General features: G+C 43.0%; 1 protein-coding gene across 4 annotated transcripts in view; it reads left to right on the forward strand.

Moving 5' to 3' along the window:
• trim44 (tripartite motif containing 44) overlaps window positions 1-18671 on the forward strand; it is a 57018-nt gene that overhangs the window by 12123 nt on the left and 26224 nt on the right. For 2 of the 4 annotated variants that reach the window (XM_071895122.2, XM_071895124.2), the window contains exons 1-4: window positions 5466-5745; window positions 6608-7274; window positions 8782-8859; window positions 16028-16318. In XM_071895122.2, the coding sequence (XP_071751223.1) occupies window positions 6648-7274; window positions 8782-8859; window positions 16028-16318 (996 nt within the window). In that variant the 5' untranslated portion in view covers window positions 5466-5745; window positions 6608-6647. Of the gene's footprint in view, window positions 1-5465; window positions 5760-6607; window positions 7275-8781; window positions 8860-16027; window positions 16319-18671 lie in introns of those variants that run through there. The other 2 variants (XM_071895123.2, XM_078283126.1) reach the window with 2 other exon arrangements.

The following is an 18671-nucleotide window of genomic DNA, read 5'->3' on the forward strand; positions in this document are numbered from 1 at the left end:
CAAAAAAGATACGAAGAATACACAAAGATGCATGTGAAACTTTGAACTTGAAATTGAAACAATGAGGATGGGCAACAATTCAATCAGCTTGGTTGGGGATATGGAATCAAATGTGTCTATCAATATTGCCTGAAAATCTTATCCATGTATAAACACTGGATGGAAAGGACTACTGATGTGAGAAACATTAACAGATTCCAGTTTGTTTTAGGGATACAGGCCCGCAGCCAGAGTCTAAAAGCTTAATTCCTTTCAGACACTGATCAGAAAAGTCAAAGACAAGCACATTGTGGGGTGAGAATCCAAAGTCATCATATTAGCTGAGTTGGATGTTTGATTCTGAATAACTTTGTTGCCGTCATCCCCTGACACACTAGTTCTGCAGCCGTGAGCAAAAGCGGGCCGTGAATCCCACAGGAAACTGCCGGTTGCACACCGCTGCCCTCAGACTAGTGGTGTAAGACGGTTACCGTGGGGACGGAGCGTGTGTAGGAGGCTGATAAGAGCCGTGTTTGGATCAAACAGGGCAAGGGAGTGGGACGATGAGGGAACATAGGCCGAGGCGATGATGGTGAAGCTATTGGTACATTTATCAATGTGTCCGGTTTGTGTGTTTGGCCGCTCTGTCCATCTTCATGGCCATATGAGATCATGTTTGAATGTCTAAGGAAAGCCTACTATAGCCAAGATTTTCCATCCTTTGTCGCCTGGAAAATATCTTGAGAGACAGATTGTTCCTCAGGTCATATGTGAAGACAAGTGTGAAAAAAATAAGAGTATTTTGTGTGAAAGAAAGGAAATTCTAGAAAAGAATGTGTCTGCTTGCTCTTTTCATATTTCATGTAGTCAATTGATGATTTTGATAACGGAATAAAGAATCGCTGGAGTTACCTATAATAAAATTTGAGAACATTAAGGAAAAAAAGTTGTCATAATGAATCAATTTAAGATGATTCATATACAATATTTATACATTTAAGAGTCATGATTCAATAGTTTTGTTCTGGTAAACTTTCTCCCACTGATTTACTCTGACTGTCTATTCTGTTCTATCTGCTTCCAGCAATCTAATCCAGGGTAGACCTTGGGCTTATGAAAACAGACATGAGGCAGGACGCTCATGGGATGATTGATTCAATGACTTATTGATGGAAAGCTGCTGCCCTGCGGCTGGATATCGATTCTGTGTTTCTAGGGAGTAGAGGAGAAGGCCGTAAAGAGTTTCTCTGACTCATATAATAGCCTTAGAGAGGTATAATAGAAGATTATGAGTGATTTGTTTCCATCGTCTGTGGGGGGCTGTATTGCTCACGCCGCATACACACACCTTTGTACTTCTATCCTTATAAGGACATTCCATTGGTTGCATTCACACCCTAAATCCTAAACCCTAACCGAAACCTAATCCTAATTCTAGTCTTATTCCTAGACCCAAATCATACCTTTAACTGGCTCCTTGGAGATGCAAGGACCAGCCAAAATGACCTCACTTTGCAAAAATATCCTCACTCTAAAGGTCTAAATCTCTGGTTCTCACAAGGATAGGAATATGAAAACACACACACACACACACACACACACACACACACACACACACACACACAAAAGAGACACACACACACTCGTAAACACACACTTGAAAATCTTCAAATCCAACCTCAAATTCACCACACCACCACCATTATGTGAAGTGGCACTCTCCTCAGCCTCCCTCCACTCTCGCTAACTCGGGTAGTCGGTTTTCATAATGTTTTTTCTGTTTTCTCTCCTGCTGAGAGAACGAGGGATAGCAAGAGACAGTGAGAGAGAGGGAGAGAGAGAGAGAGAGAGAGAGAGAGAGAGAGAAAGAGAGAGAAAGAGAGAGAGATTAGCCCAGATATCCCTTTGGCAGTAGACAACAATAATGAGTTGGTGTTGTTTGCGATACAAGTGATTATGCATTCTGGACCTATTTATTTATATATGATACACAGTCCATTTGATTGAATATGAAATAGAAGCTGCAGTTACCATGTAAAAACGGATTACTTTGGTTCTAAGACATAAACACTATGGGGCTAGGTTGGACGCGGGGGGGGGGGGAATGCAGAAATAGGAACACTTTTGTACTCTGCTCGGCGCTCAGCAAAATAACAGCCAAATAGACGGATTTAGATCACTGACAAATGTAAACTACCAAAACACCTGTTCTGTTTTCCACTGCGGTTGCCTGACATGTTGTATTTTTACCATGTCAACACAGCACATTTGGCTGTCATTGTTGAATATAGACTGTATAATATCAAGAGGCAGTCCTTTATGAAATCTGGAAATACTGTACAGCCTGTCCAGGGTGTTTCCCTGCCGTCTGCCCAATGCATGCTGGGATAGGCTCCAGCCCCCTGTGACCCTGGATAGGAATAAGCAGGTTGGGAAAATGAATGAATAAATGAATTAATGAATGAATTTTACTGTTAGATTTTAAGTTTACTTCTCTGTATGTTGTTCAATTCAATACAGATGCCACCAAAAACAATAAAAAATTATATTTTGCTGGGCATATGAGAGGAGTGCAAGTGTGTATTGTAGCTTTACTTCTGAGGTTGAAGCCCTGAATGTGCTGTGGGTGTATATATATACACACTCTTAGGAGAATATTGTGAGATCTTGATCTTACCCTCAGATGATGAGATTCTGGGAAATACTCCTCTCCTTCTCTTTGTTCTTCCTCTCCCAGCACCCATTCTGCTTGTTTCTTCCTCCCTCACCTGTACCGCTCTGCTCACTGCCTCTGATCAGCCCTGACAGCTGTCCTTCTCCTCCCCTGCTCTACACACACACACACACACACACACACACACACACACACACACCGAGACACACCAAGCAAACTTGCTACAAAGCAAGCACAGCAGCACCAGTCCACAGACAGCCTCACAAAGCAGCATATTGATTCTGCTTTACGATTCACAGCGATGCTATGACAGGTGCAGGGAGTTGTGGAAAAGAGCATCCAGAGAATGATCCAGAGGGCAAAAGAGGAGCTGGGAGACAGGGTGAAATAAGACAAGATGGGGGGGGGGAGAGAGGCTTGCTAGCTCACCCCAAGAAGCGGTGTAGTTCTCCTGAGACAGATTGGTGTTGTTGCACTGAAAGACATTTGTCTCTGCCCTAGACTGGCGACTGACCTCATGCCAGTAAAACAATGTTAAAGCTGAGGCATTAGGTAAGTGTTTTCTGTCTGCCCTGCTTGTCTGCCAAAACTTCCCCCTTCACTATTGGCTGGTATTTCTAAGAGCTGCATATTCTTTGTGTTGCCAGCTCCCATGGACTGGCTTTTCTGTTTCTGTATAAACACAGCCTCAGGAATACTCTATATTTTAGGTAATCACATTTTCTTCCCAGTACATGTAACATGTTGTTTCTGTAATACCACCCTTGGATAGAAAGGCTTGCTAAGTTCCCACATATTATATTTCTATTGAGTGCTTATTGTAATTAATTGCAAGTCACCGATCCTTATAATTGTTCTCAAATTGTGTGCAGCATACAAGATGATGATGAAAACCGAAGAATATTTTTTACTCTTTATCAGGGTTTGCTGCAGCGGGGTTAGATTGGAGAAGGAGGGATTTCAGAATAAATCAGTTTTAGTCTCAGGTGACAGCTCACCTCCCACTGACCCGACACACCATCTATTTCAAAGGAATGTGGCTCAATAGTTTAAGATATGTGATCAAATGTGATACTGCTGTGATGTTTCTGGCCCTCGATCTATGCTCTCAACACCGAGTACAACTCTAATCTCTCAGAATCTAGGTGTACATCTGTTACGATGCTCCTCTGCAAACACATTTTCAATTTCAAGTGTAAAATCTGTCCGGCTTAAGCAAGCCTTAATGCAAAGGCAAGTTTTACTCTGTCTGTGAAACTTGTTTTCATTGCTCTGTCCTTGCTGTTTATAGTCTAGCCATGAATCTTTTCTGGTGGCAATGTTTTTATGACAGCATATTGAGCGCTCCTTTTTTCCGACGCCTTTACAGTTGTTTCCTCAAACATCTCAAAAACGTTGGCAAAAAGCTTCATCACCCATATCCGGTGCATGTAAAAGAGGCCTATTTGGGTGTTATTTCAGCTTAGACTCTTTCAGTTATTTATGGTGTGCCGTAGAGTCACAGTGACAGTCGACAATCACTTGCCAAATGCTGCTTATGTGAAGCCGGGCTCAATAGCCTCTTTAGGTCTCTCCACAGAGAGCAGTTTGTTTTTGCTCGTCTCTCCCTTTCTCCGGCTCTCTAATCCTGTTCCATTGTCTGTCAGCGGTGGCTAATGGATAGAAATGGAGGGGAAAGCAGACGAGACTCTTCATTAATTTCTGCGTTAAAATTCACATTTTCTGCCTTTTCCAACTAAAGCTGTTAAAACTTTTCCTGTATTCTGACAATATCTTTAATACCATCTTTCTCTTGTCCTCTGTCACATATTTTGTTGTTATTTTGGAGAAATAAATAAATGCATGACCATTAAAACCCACTGTCTTAAACTACTTTAAATGCTCACTGGCTAACTAGCTGGTTGCATTTTGTGATGTAAGCATATTGCTTTTGCTTACGTTGGTCAATTCCCCCACAGGGACCAGTTAAGTTTCATCTCAGTTTCTTATTTCCCCATGCAATTTTTACAGAGTTGTGTGTATGTGCAGTGCAGAAAAATCGCATATAAACACTAGCATTTTCAAAACTGGCTACACAAAGGTGACAAGAAGGGAGTTTTCTTTTAATTATTATTTTAATTATTACTGTTATGTTCCTATTTATTTTTCTTTATTACCTATATATTGTATTATCTTCTTTCTTCTAACTTTTCCCACTTGCATTTTGTTCTTGTATTATATATGAAGCACACTGAGCTTCATATGGAGCCCCTAAAATCCCGAAAGGTGATTTTTTTTTTTTATCTTGTGCGCACAAGATAAAAAAAAAAATCACCTTTCGGGACTTTAGGGGCTCCGTAGCTTCATTTGTTGGATGAAATGCTTGATATGATTTGATACAGGTTATTGGGTGCAAGTTGACTTGTTATTGTTTTGTCGTTTTATAGGCTAATTCCTGACCATATAATTTGTATAGTCTTTGCATTATGTTCTGTTGTATGCTGATATTCTTTGCAGTAATGTTCCTGTCCTGACTAGTACGAGTTTCCTGACCTGAACCAAGTCACATGTTATTGTTATGGTTGCGCAGTTGTCTGACAACAGAAACAGAAAGATGTGTCGTGTTATAATGAGGTTTTAGTGTTATACGCGCGGGAAGTGGGTTTATTAACATCACTTGCAATGGTGCGAACACTTTCACTTTCCCTTACGTTACGTCCGCGGTTTCAGCTCCTGTATGTGCGTCTTTGTTGTTATCAAACGACTTTTCTCTCTCCAACCTCCGTGTGTATCTCCCGCTCTCACTGGAGAGAGAAGCAGGAAGTAGGGAAAAAAACAAAAAACACGGGCAGCTGATGAAAACAAGGAAGTGAATGCTGTCGGATCGTAGCTGGAGCTCGTCTTCTGCTGTTAAGTTGAAGTAGATAAGAGGAACAAAAAGCAGCCGGCTGTGCTAAGGAAGTGCTAGCTAGCCTGCAAGCTAACGGCTAAACTGACTGTCTGCATTATCTCACAAGCAGCCCGCAGAGACAGAGAGAATATAGAGGGAGAGAAAAGGAGAGACTGAGTCGTATACAAACCAGCAAGCACACACTGGAGTGAGTTGCACACTGGTAAGCCCCACAGGGTAAGAGTGAATGTCTGTTTGTGGCTGTGTGTGTGTGTGTCTTTGTGTGAGAGAGCAGTGTGTGTGTGTGTGTGTGTGAGTCAGAGAAGGAGAGATAGCAGAGAAGGGCTGGTGAAAGAAGGGAAGGGGGAGTTTTCTCTGCATTAAAGCACTTTTTTTCTGCCGGTTGTTTGTCAGCAGAGGGAAAGAATACACAAACAGAGCTCAGGAGAGGAAGGCTCCAAGGAGAACGAGAGAGCGAGAAAGAGAGAGAAAAGAAACAGAGATTGCTGTGTGTGTTCGGTGAGCCAGGCTTGCAGCGTGGTCTCTAGCTCTCTAGCTCTCTAGCTCTAGCTCTCCATTCTTCTGCTTCACTCCCACAGAGAGAACTGAAAGGAGGGAGAGGAGAAAAAAGACTAAAACGAGCAAGTTAAAAGGTCAAGGCCTGTCAGGGAGGCGGAGCTAAAGGGAAAACAAAAGCGTGTGTGTCTGGTCATGCTGGGGGTAGGCATACACACTCAGCAGTTTGTTCTTGTGAGTCAGTAAACAAGGTGCGTATGTTTGCACACAAAGACAGTCCAGCGACTGCAGATGGGCTCTTCCTGTTTATTGCCCTTGCGGCATGCGGTGCAAAGCGTTATTGGATAGTATGATGGAGCATTGCGCTGAATGTTGTTTTCCTTTGACTCCATCTATAAATCATCTATTGCAGGAGTTTCAAAGCTGTAGTCCGGCGGGATAAGTCCTGAGGATCTTGGTATCTATGATAGCAGTCACCATATAAACTTTCTCCTGTGCAGCTGTGAAAATGACGTGCCCAAGGTCACATCTATTTATAACCTGTCCTCCCCTCTATGTGTCTCCTATAGGGCTTTACTGCTCTGATCCCCAGAATTATTATCAGCTACCATGAGCAACCAGGGGGAACCCTGGGAAGGAACGATGGGGCAGAAACAGGAGGAGCTGCCACAGATGGACGGGTCATGTGATGCATGTGAGCCGGACGAGGCCCAGCCAGCGACACAAGTGTGCCACACCTGCAGCTTTGCCTTCTGCCCCGCCCACGCCGACAGACACGCCAGCAGCACACATCACCCGCTATCGCCTTATAACCATGAGGCGACACAAGGGGACAGAGACTCTGGGGCCGAGGCTGGAGCTGAGGCCGGGCTCGGGGCCGGAGCGGAGAGAGGAATGGGTGTGAAGGATTTAGATGAGGGAAACATAGCTCTCGGAGCGGCGAGGGTTGAGGCAGGCGAGGAGGGCGGCGCCGGGGAGAGAGTAGAAGGGGAAGCGCAGAACGGTCTGCCGCTGGAGGCTGAACCGGGTGCCGGGGCCGAGGGCGCAGAGGCTGCTGCGGAGCCTGGGAAGAGGGACACTGTGACGGTGGAGAGGCTGCGCTGCAAGGAGCACGGACAGGAAGGCTCCCTCTACTGTAAACCAGACGAGAAGATCATCTGTGTGCTGTGTGCCGTGCAGGGCAATCACCGTGAGCATGAGATCATCACTCTGCACGAAGCCTATCTCTGGCAGAAGGTGAGTCGCACTCTGAGGAGATGACAGGTTTATATAGAGATGAGTGGTACTGTATGATTCACTGTATGCCCTCTACTGTACATAATCATAATAGCATGCTCCACCGTACCTACAGCACTGTAATGTATAGCATAATGTATTCAGAACACCACCTATCTGGTTTGCATTTGTAATGCAGTATTTAGCAGTATGCCAATAGCTGTAGGCCCGGTAATCTGTAAGTCAACTCATCAATTATTCATCACCAGGGCTCTGAGAGTTCTGTGTAATGTTTAAAACATAACAATATGTCATGATCACCCAAATGACGTCATTAAAAAATACACTTAATTATCTGGCTACCTGAATAATTTCCATGGAGCGGGAATCAAACATGATGATGAACATATTCCAATGTCCGTTTGGCTTTGTGCCAATTATGGCTTCACCGTTTCTCCATTCCCCAGATGGCTTTTTGCTTCAGGCGTTTTTAATGTGGGTCCAATGAGTCACCAGCCACTCAGTGCAGCATTGCAGTTGGTACAGTAAGCTGGGCTAATGTTGCTCGGGATAGGAGAATAACACCGTCATCACCATGGGCTCGGCTCAGCAGAGCATGGGACTTTGTCACGATTATTGTCGCATTTAGAGTCGGATATTATCAGCACACCGGTGAACACATTAGGGCTGTGTCATTGCACAGAGCGCCAATTAGCAGGGGTGAGATAAGATCAGCATTCAGGTTTTAATTTTGGATTAATATTTTGAACAGTCAAGGGTCTAGTCAGTCTGCACTGTCGCTTCTGTATCCATGTTTGACTTCATCAACAGCAGCCTGTTTGAAGAGGCTGGGAAACCAAAAAGCCTGTTTGTGAACATAAAAGTAAACTGGATCAGAAAATGTTAGCTAGTGCAGCACCTGAAAATTGTATTTGTAAACTGTAGGTGATGTATTTAGCTACAGTAGTAATGACCCACATGGCACGATGACTGTAATTTATAGAACCAGTGCGTCGTCCTCTGCAAGGCTTGGTCCAAGCCCTGTGGCTATACATCTGAAAAAATAGATCAGGACACTTCACTGACCTACTCTCGCATCATGGCTACATATAGATCGACAAGAGAAAAAGGGGGTCAAACCACACCACCCTAGGCCACATTATTTACACTAGGCCTACTCTAGCATTTAGCCTGCTTGTGGACACTGGAATCGGGCTTTGTGTTTGAATGTATCCATGTGAAAGGATCCTATATATCCTAGAGTAGTGTTATGACTCCCTGCTGCAAACGTTGTGATCTTTACATGATGCTCTGTTTGCTGTTCATTGCATTGAACATGTCATACTTTGTATATAAACTAGTAAGTAAAAGGTAAGTTAACTAGGTAGTCTAGTATGGTGGTCTTAAAACTGGGTTTCATATCATATATCATATCATATCATATATCATAACATATAATATCATATAAGATTCAGTGATTCCTTATTCGTACACAAATAAAACATCCTTTTCTCTGCTCCACTCGTAGAGCAGGGAGGGCTATGACCTGCTGGGCTGCACACAGCAGATGGCTGAGAAGATCAAGACCAAGTGGACCAATCCTGAGGTGAGTCCAGCCTCCTGGACACAGAACACTGAGGCCCAAAGCGAATGGAGCATTTTCCTAAAGCATCCTAAAAATGGCCGCATAAAGCTTGTAAAAAAAAAAAAAAGGTTTGCCTTGGCAGTCTCCAAATGTCAACTTTCACTCTCGCCAGTTGAGACAAAGAGGAACAAGTACAGCAAACCTAGGGTTTAGTTGTAAAGGTGGGGAGAGCAAATTATGTAGAGAGGAGACTGCCATCTTTGTGAACTTGATCCATTTAGGAACTTAGGAAAGTTAAGGTTAATGTTGCTCATACAATCAGGTGGCAGTAAGCATACAAATTGCTAAAGTAGTATAACTTAATTTTATGTTTAATGTGTAATGTTGCCTAGTTTATGTTTTTTGTTTATCCTACATATTCTGCATTGATTATGTTTAGGCTATCTCATGTTAACGTCACATATTCAGACAATGTATACAAGTATTCATTTTTTTTTACATAAATTCTCAAGTAGGTGTATGGTATGATAGTTAGACTGAGCTAAAAGGGCAAAAATTTCCATTTCAGTGTGTCTTTAAGAAGTTTTATGGGTATGGAGGCACTAGTACAGAGTAACAGCTGCAAAAGGAGTCTAACTTCAATAAATACAGAAGTGAATACTACTTTCAGGTTTGCTGCCATGGTTTCATAGCACCAAAATAATTCAAATTGAGAGTTTTTAAAACAGAGAGTCATTGCAGCAAAAAGAATTGAACCTAGTTTCAAGCTATAGAGAGCCATAACAGAACAGAAAAAATAAGCCAGTACTCATTTCTAATTCAGTGGGTACAGCAATAAGCACTGCAGTAGTATAGACACTGCAGCGGTGGAGACACAGCAGTCTGGAATGAGATAAAGAGGGATTAGAAAGAGATTATGTCATAAAGGCATTGGGTAGTAAACATGAGAGCCAATTATTTCAATCCATATTCATTCATTCTGCCCCATTCACGGAGCTTGCCTACTGGGTTTCTGCAAAGATATAATTCCACTTGAAGCTTAGGAGTGATGGCATCGTTGTGTGATTACCGAGTCATTTCATTCCAGGCTTCAGTTGGTGTCACTCTTTTGACTCAGCACTTCTGCACAGAGTCAGAGGTTGCATTTTCAAAGTGACACTGTGATTTAAGCATCAGAATGTATAAATTAGAAAGGAATACTAAAGAATCATGATTTCCTTCTAGTTACTTTCTTTTTTAAACCTTATTTAACTAGGTAAGTTGACAAAATGTGGTTGTATTCGTAGCAATGAAGGACTTGGAGGGTGGATTAGGTGTATTACACACACATGCGAGTGCGCACACACATACACCAGGGAGGTTGCCGAGTATGATCACAGTCTTGCACTGATGGCAATTGAGTAGTTGCGCTGGAGCAGTTGTGCCTTGTGCAAGAGCACATTTAGTGGTAGTAACTGAAGGAGAGGAAAGTGGCACACATTCTTTTCCTGCTCCCAGATTGTCCCAGTCAGTCAGTCAAGGGATTTTACCTTGTGACCTTTGGGTCACAAGCTTATTTCTCTAACCTTCAGGTTACTGCCTGGGGCTCAGTGCATCTCCCGCAAAATCATCTTGCTCTTGAATTCAAACACACCGAAAAATGTTCAAGCTGAGTTTTCATGACAGGTCGACCTTGAAAACATTGGCTGTAAGTCCATTACAAATGGCTTAGTAGGGGCATGTTCTGTCACTGAAAATAAAACCTGACCACAGACTGTGATGTGTGTTGTGTGAGAATGTAACAGTGAGTAGCAGGGTCAGGGATAAGCAGCTAGGTCTCATCTATTTACCATCTACAGCAGCTGCACCTGCTCTCTCAGCCACCCCTGCAGCCCCGCTCTGCCTTCCTCTCTGGTTATATAACTGTGTCTGCGCCTACCTAAGAGCACTGGGACATGGGAGCATTGCTCAAAACCTACAGAGATGTGACCTGTGGCACAGTGGCATAATGCAGAAGGTTAATTTGAATGGCCTGTGAGAGGTAATACCTTTATTGGCAGCCAGCGCCCCACCCCGGCTCATGTCCATTATCATACTGAAATATCAATGCTGCCCCAAGGACTTCTTGGACATTTTGTCCCTTGCCATTCCACTGGAGAGGTGTAGTGTGTTCAGCGAAAACCACTTTCCTCTTCACTCACCGGGCAGTGTGTTAGAGACCATTATGTGGATTTGTCGGTGTGTCCTCTCTGCACTCTCAAATGTCAGCGATTCTTATTATGCATGACTGGTAACCATCAGAGTGACTGCTTCTGGCAAGGAAAGAGTGTGTGTGTGTGTGAGAGAGAGAGGGAGAGAGAGAGAGAGAGTGACAGAGAAGTTTGAGGAGTTTAAATTGTAGCTTAGTCCTAAAGGAGTTTTGGAAGGAAGAGGTGTGTGTGTGTGTGTGTGTGTGTGTGTGTGTGTGTGTGTGTGTGTGTGTGTGTGTGTGTGTGTGTGTGTGTGTGTGTGTGTGTGTGTGTGTGTGTGTGTGGTGAGTTGGATGAAAAGGTTTAACCCCTAGCTGGTGTTTACTTATTAAATCTAGCCTGTTTAATTATGTACTTTGCCTCAGGTATGGGGATTTTAATCTCCCTGAGCTCATATCTCCGTTCTCCACAGGGAAATGGAATATAATACATAAAAACAGTGATAAGGCTCCATACATATTAATGGGGCACCAGAGGGGTATAGTGTAGCATGAGGGGTCTCAGATAGCTGCCTATCATTCAGCCAGTGTTGCCCAGGCTTGATAGTCAGAGAGCTGGAGACAGTGTGTGATGCATGTTGTGGCTTCAGACTAGGACAGCAGGTAGTCAGCATATTTGCCTCACACTCATGTTTTATTTACTCACTTTCTGCTGTGCATAGTGTCGCCGCGCAGCCTGCGGTGCTGCTCGCTGCAGCTACAGAGAGACGAGTCCGATATCCGGAGAGGACGGCGACATCAACCCAGTCGCACAGACAAACGCCAAAATATATGCGCGCATGCACCGGCTCCATCCGTTTTCTCTGCCTCATAAAATCTACAAGAGCAGCATACGCATTAAAGCTGTCTTAGCGAGCCCAGGCTAAGGAACAGACAGGGAAGGCATGAAAAGACTTGGCTGCTGCTGTTAGGCTTATTCATCCTGTTCTTCCTCGTCCTTCTCCACCTCGTCCCTTTCTTCTTCCTCCCCCTCTTCCTCTTCCTCTTCTTTTTTTTTCTTCCTCTCCTCTCCCGTTGCTCTTTCAATCTTTCATTCCCTTTCCTTTCTCCTGTCACACCATTTTAATTGAATTACCCTATGTATCATTCCTCAGAAAGTTACTTGGCTGACATTTCTTCAGTCACAAGCAGGAAAAATGCACAGGGCATTGAAACTCTCATTATAAAACCAAAGACCTTCTCTGTCATGCTTCCTCTCCCTTTTTTGACTTCTCTCACTTCTCACTGTCTATTACTATTGAAACACGAGTGTTTTGAAAAATAACATGCATTATAATATGTAGGCTATTGCTGTGTTGTGTAAGAGGCTAAATTGGAGAATCTAATTTCTGGAAGAGATAAAAGAGAGAGAGAGTAGTGTTCATTTGGAACAGGGCCACTATAGCCAAGGGCAAGGACAGACAGTTCAAATCCATTTACTCCTAATGTTCTATTAATGCTTTTTAGGCCTTTTTAAAAAAACATCACACAAAACAGAGCCACTACCACTGACTGAGCAGCAGTCCAGGCTCTGTTTGGGGTGATGAGAACATTTAAGGAAAGTTAAGTTTAAAAGCTCGGGTCACTCAGATATTTGTCGGGAGCTGTTTTCTCTGTTTTCTTTTTTAGTGTGTCCTGATCGCTTGTTAATGTAATGCAGCATGCTGTTTTTTGCTGTTTTTCTCACACTGATCTATTTTCAGTGCCAAGGGTTTTGGTTCTCGTTACGCTTTTTTTCGTCAACACTAATGAAATGCACAACCTTTTGCGTAGCCAGTCACAAATAACACATCGTGTGTGAAGTTAATTCCATTTGAATGTCTTGCAACATCGCAGTCATGTGAAAAGTTAGCGCAATGTCTTCAGGAGTTTGCTATTTTTAGTAAACCACAGATCACAGCTTTCTCTTCTTTCTGTAGCAGTGCTTTAATTCACTCTTTTTGCTCAGTCAGAATTTCAACCTACCCTCCTTACGTCTCTCTACCCATACCTCTCAAATACAAAAGATAATGAAGTAGAGGTACTGTGTAACTCAAGTTGGCATGTCCTTATTAAAATGAACATTTAGACAGGCGTGCCAACTGCAATTTAGATTGTACAGTCTAACTGACATTTTATGGCATTTCAGTCATTCACTTGCTTGCACCGCTGTCATTACTGAGTGTTTCAGATAAGAGAAATAATACAAAGTGTGTTTTAAAAAGAAGTCAGCATTCCTAATCTGCTAGCCGAATGTCCTATCTTTGCCCCCCTCTCTCTCTGCCTTCTCCAACTCCCTGCCCTTGTAAGCACTGTGCCTCTGTTTCTCCCGGGGCCCCAATTGGAGGCCTCAGCTTGCAGCCATGTAAATGAAGATTAGCACGCATGGGTGCCTCCCTCCTCGCTAGCAGGGCAGATGCTCGGAGAAACTCTGGCGCTGAGTAAAGGGTCCAAGGGCAGAGGGCTCCTGCTCCACAAACACAGGAGCGCTGATCCGGGATCATGGCCCCCATCTGCCACTGAGGCCATGGGGACTGAGTGAGAGGGCAGGGGGCTCTGTGGAGGTCCTGGAGAATGGGAGAGGTGGTGAGAGAATGTGTCAGGCTGCCAGATTGATGACAGATAAGATACTAAAGACAGAGGAAGGCTTTATGTTGCGGTTCTCGCCCTCCTATTCCTGTCAAGGCATTGCTCTTGGGCAACAATAGACTATGAATGATGGGAACTGCTTTCTATAGGCTAGCTATTCCATTTCCTGAAACTGTTTTGTGTTGGGAAATGTGACCCAAAATGAAAAAAAAAAAACGCACATTGTGTGACATAGCTTTTGTTTTTCATAGATTATTGATATTTGTATTCATAGTTTTAAAATGGATGTTACGTACAAGGGGTCAGTATATTATTTTCTTTTAATTATGAAATGACTTCTTTCTCAATTAGAAATGTAAAGTTTAATTAAACTTGGTTTATGGTATTTGGTCAAATTTTTATATGCACTGAATACTTTGGTTGTAGACTGACTAGGTAGCTAAAGGAAATGACTACAATCAAGGTTTTCATCAGTATTCATTATCATGAGTGAATGCTAGAGCTAGTTTGGAATTTGGAACCGGTTTACTAACTACTGCTAACTCACGAGTTCATGAATATAATGTAAAAATCTATATAATCTAATCTATATTCACAAAGTGTAGGTGTTATGGTATGTTGGTAAGATACTGTTATATTACAACACTTATGTTTTGCCAGCATTTTTGAACATACCGATTGTCGATGAATGAAAACTCCTAGCAGAAGCCAGGAGTCACAGCCCTTAGAAATTAATATTTTGAAGGATCAAGCAGTGATTATTTAGATTTGCAGTGGAATTGGATCTAGATATTGAGGTTGTTGCTAGTGTTCCAGTGTTCATGACACCTAAATCCGAGCAAGCCCACAGCAAGGTATCAAACACGTCAAAACACGAGCAACAACTTAAGCATTAAATTCCAGTCCCAGCGTAACATGAAGTAATAACTGCCTTGTCATCTCTAAATGTATTTTTGAGTGCTCACGTTCCTAATGATAAGCCTCTGGAAGATTTAATCAGGCCACCTTTGCAATTTACTAGGATTTATTGTAGCACTCCCTCCTATTGCTCTGTGTGTTTAAGTGCAAAAACCTCCATAGACCAGTTTTTGAAAATACTTCTGTATCCTCTCTGAACTTCAAAATTTGCAGATAAAATTCACTGGAGTGTATATGGACAGGAAATGGAATAGCTTGCTAATTCAAAGTAGTTATGGCCTATGGTTCCTCATCTGGCAGATAGGTATTCAGGCCATTGATTTTGGTGGAGCGAAGAGGGAAAATTGGGACACGACGACTCTTTGCTTTCCAATTAATTGTTAACTAACTTTCCGTCTCTCTCATTCCAAATGAGTGATGGGCATGTTTTTCTTCACTTATACAAAGAAAGTAAATTAAAAATGTTACTTCTCTCGGTTGGTTTAATGGGCAATTTGGAGAATCTGATTGCTTGTGCAGAAATGCCAAATACATGATAAGACTTCGGCCCCTGAGGGTCCCGGCTCTGCCAACCTCGGTGCAGACTGATGATTCCTTGCTTCACTGGAGAGAGGGAAGCTGAGGGGCAACAAGAAGAAATAGACGGAAAGGAAGAGAGTGAAGTTCAGCTTAAGGGAAGAGGCGAGACTGAGCAGCTGAGGTAAATTGAAGCGATGAGAACATATTCTGGAGCGGAGATCATGATAAGGGACCTTGGGGTGGTTTACCTCATGACGGCATCTGTGTTCGAGGTGGAGCCGTCTCAGTGGGAAGGATTGTAGGGGGCTGTCTGCTCATTGAGGTGTTTTATAGTAATGAGTCGTAGCTAAAGAGAGCCTCGTTGGGGAACAGGGAAATGGATTAAAAAAGAATCTCAGTGAGCAGTTCAATTGCCTTGAAAGCCAAACAGATGGCTTGCTGTGGTAGAAGGAGCCTCTGAGGTCTCTATCTACAGATGGGACACATGGAGATTGCCTCCAGAACTGCTTCATGCTATCAGTTAGCTTCAGCATGACAGAGACCAACGGCCTTATAAAAATGACATTCAAAAACACAAAGACAGAAATGACTTTTAGCCATGGCCCCTATACTTTGGTCATCCTATGTGCATTTCTATCTTGTCTCCATTCTTCCTGTCTGTCTCTTTCACTTCTGGATGTTCACTTCATATCTCCTCCGCTCTTTTTACTGTCCTTTCATCTCTATTTTTACTTCCTCGTTTATGGGCTCCATGTCTGTCCCTGCTTCTGTGTTATACGATTATATCTCAATGATTCATGCCCACACTAAAGTAGCTCATTCAAGTTCATTTGGAATGACAGCTTAATACATCTTTCCATCTTGGTCACTTGTGGACATGCTTCTCTAAAATTCACCCACTTCACTGTCTCTCTCTCTCTCTCTCTCTCTCTCTCTCTCTCTCACTCTCTCTCTCGCCTCCTCATCTACATGGCCTAGATGTCCACAGAGGAGCTGGAGGCCTACGTGAACAGCCAGTTTGATGAGCTCCACAGATTGGTGCGTCTAGAGGAGAAGAGGACCCTCCACCTGGTGGACCTTAAAGAGGCCTTCCTGACAGCCTCCGCCGCTGAGAAGATTGCAGAGATCACCGTCCACACTGAGCGGCTGCAGGAGGAGATGGCCAGCATCACACACCAGCTGTGCCTGCTGGACCAGGCCGAGGCGGCGGGGCCTGCAGTGGCAGCAGAGGTCCTCAACGCAGCGCCAGGACCCGCCCCCAGACTGCAGGTGAGAAGAACCCCCCTCCACATTACGCATGTTGAACATCATGAGCTATTATTGACAACTAAAATCATTTAGGATTGTCAGCAGCACAACCTGTCTACATATGTGGTGGAACCTCACTTTCTGGTAATACTCTGTTGATCCCTGTAGCAACCAATAATGTAATAACTGCTGGATAATGTAATAACTTGTCAAAACGTAATAAAATGTTCCTCTAAGTGAGTTGAAAATGTAATAAAAACGGCGATTGTACTAAATTGGCGGATAATGTAATAAAATCGCCTGACCGATATTGTAATAACCTTTCCCCCCCAATAATGTAATAACTTATTACATTATCTGGCAGTTATTACTGGGCTGTAACTTTTTTTTTTTTTTTCCTATAATGTAATAATATTGACTAATAATGTAATAACTGGTAAGAATCAGCGCAAAGTCAAGAGAGAGCATGTTCAGGTTGCAAGACTCAAATGGGAATTTGATTTGGGATTTTTGTTTTTTTTTCTTTCACATGTTATCCAACAGTGATCTGATCATCACCTATACAAACAGTTTATCTGATGCAAACACTAAAACACAATTCTCAAACAACCACCAGGATGTAACACATCAGTGTGTCAACTTATATCCAACCCATTTGTTTTTTGCACAACATGAAACTGGCACTCAGTACCGTACAAGGGAGATTTTATTACATTATCCGTCAATTTACTGCATTAACGGTTTAAATTACATTTTCAACTCAGAGGGACATCTTATTACATTTTGACAAGTTATTACATTCTCTGGCAGTTATTACATTACTGGTTGCTGTAGTCCCTTGAAGGAGAAATGTGTCTTTTATTTTACTTTTACTTTTTACTTGCTTAGTGTCTTGTTCAAGGACACTTCAGCAGGGTGGCTGCTTGCTGTAATGGGGGCTTGAGCCCAGCAGGCCTTCCAGCCAAAGGATAGTCTCCCTAATCACTATGCCACTTTGCTGCAAACAGCAAAAGGAATATGTAAACAAGAGCCACCATGCACATTTACATTCCAGCTGAGAGGCGAGGCTGGCTTGAGTTATCAGGGCATACATTAGATACACGCTGAGAAATGTAATTTTCCTTTCATGGAGTCAGCTGTGTAACTATGGTGCAGGTAGTGAAATGCAAATAAATCTGGCGGTGTTGGCTGATGAGGCACAAGTGTAACTATGTTTGTCCTCTGGCTATTTGCCAGCTGTACATACACACACCAGCTGGGTACACTGCCCCTTCTCTTTTACATACCGGTCCCTGCACCAAGGTTAGGTTCCCATGCTCGCATACCACTCACTCACACTGGAGCACGTGTGTAGATATAGTATGCATTTGCACACACGCACACAGAGCCAAAAGAGCAAGCATGTTACTTACACCGGTGTCCAGACTCTGCAACACTTCATTCTCTCACTCACTTCTCATTTAAACATTTAAGAGGAGGCTTTTATTGCTTATAGGCCCCCAAATTAAAATATCCCACTGGTCCATTTGTCACCTGCTGTACTGTAGTCACCACAGGCAGGCAGGGAGGGTTGAGTGTTCCCCTGTGATGCTGTGCAGGGCCAGGGAGGCTGCAGTAATGCTTGTGGCTGATGTGCAGATTGCTTTTCTGGCTGAGAAATGAATCCATGGTGGGCCAAGTTCATTAAGGCCCTAATTGAATGCCGATGGTTACCCTGTTTGCTCTCTTGTGTTAGTTATTGCTGGAATAAGTAATGGACACTGTTACTTGGAGATGTATGGTCATGGGAGAAGTGTGTGTGTGTGCATTTTGGGGAGGTATAGAGAAAATCAGTTATCCAGGCATGTCTGTGTGTATGTGTGTGCACACAGTGCAAGTCAGTTGTATGTGTAGGTGCATGAATGTGTAGATTTTGTTGTGAATGGGTCTGGTAGTCGCATGTATGGGAGTGAGGGGGAGAAAAAGATTCAGGGTGACTTTAAATCTATCTTTAGAACACCAACTCATGCATTTTTTTTTTTGGCTTTGATACAACATTTTTTAGCATGTTCACCTCCACAGTTTCATGGACAATCAACTAGCAACATTAGCTTCTGTGGGATCCATAGTCACATTGGTTACAGTGGGAAGGAGGCAAAGTAGAGCTTGGGATTTAAATGCCATGATTGAGACCAAAATATGAGCAGATTTGACACTGGTAAACAGAGATAGAATAAACTGCCGTTAAGTCAGGAAAGTGAACACTGCTTTGTATGCATATCAAGAGCCCACTGACCACAGCCATGTGACAATACGACTATGGGATGGAGCAGACCCATGGTATGAAATATTTTCTTCCTGATTATTATCCATCTTTTAAACCACTCTCCACAGA

The sequence above is a fragment of the Centroberyx gerrardi genome, chromosome 4 (genome assembly GCF_048128805.1).
Source record: "Centroberyx gerrardi isolate f3 chromosome 4, fCenGer3.hap1.cur.20231027, whole genome shotgun sequence".
Classification (NCBI taxonomy): Eukaryota; Metazoa; Chordata; class Actinopteri; order Beryciformes; family Berycidae; genus Centroberyx; species Centroberyx gerrardi.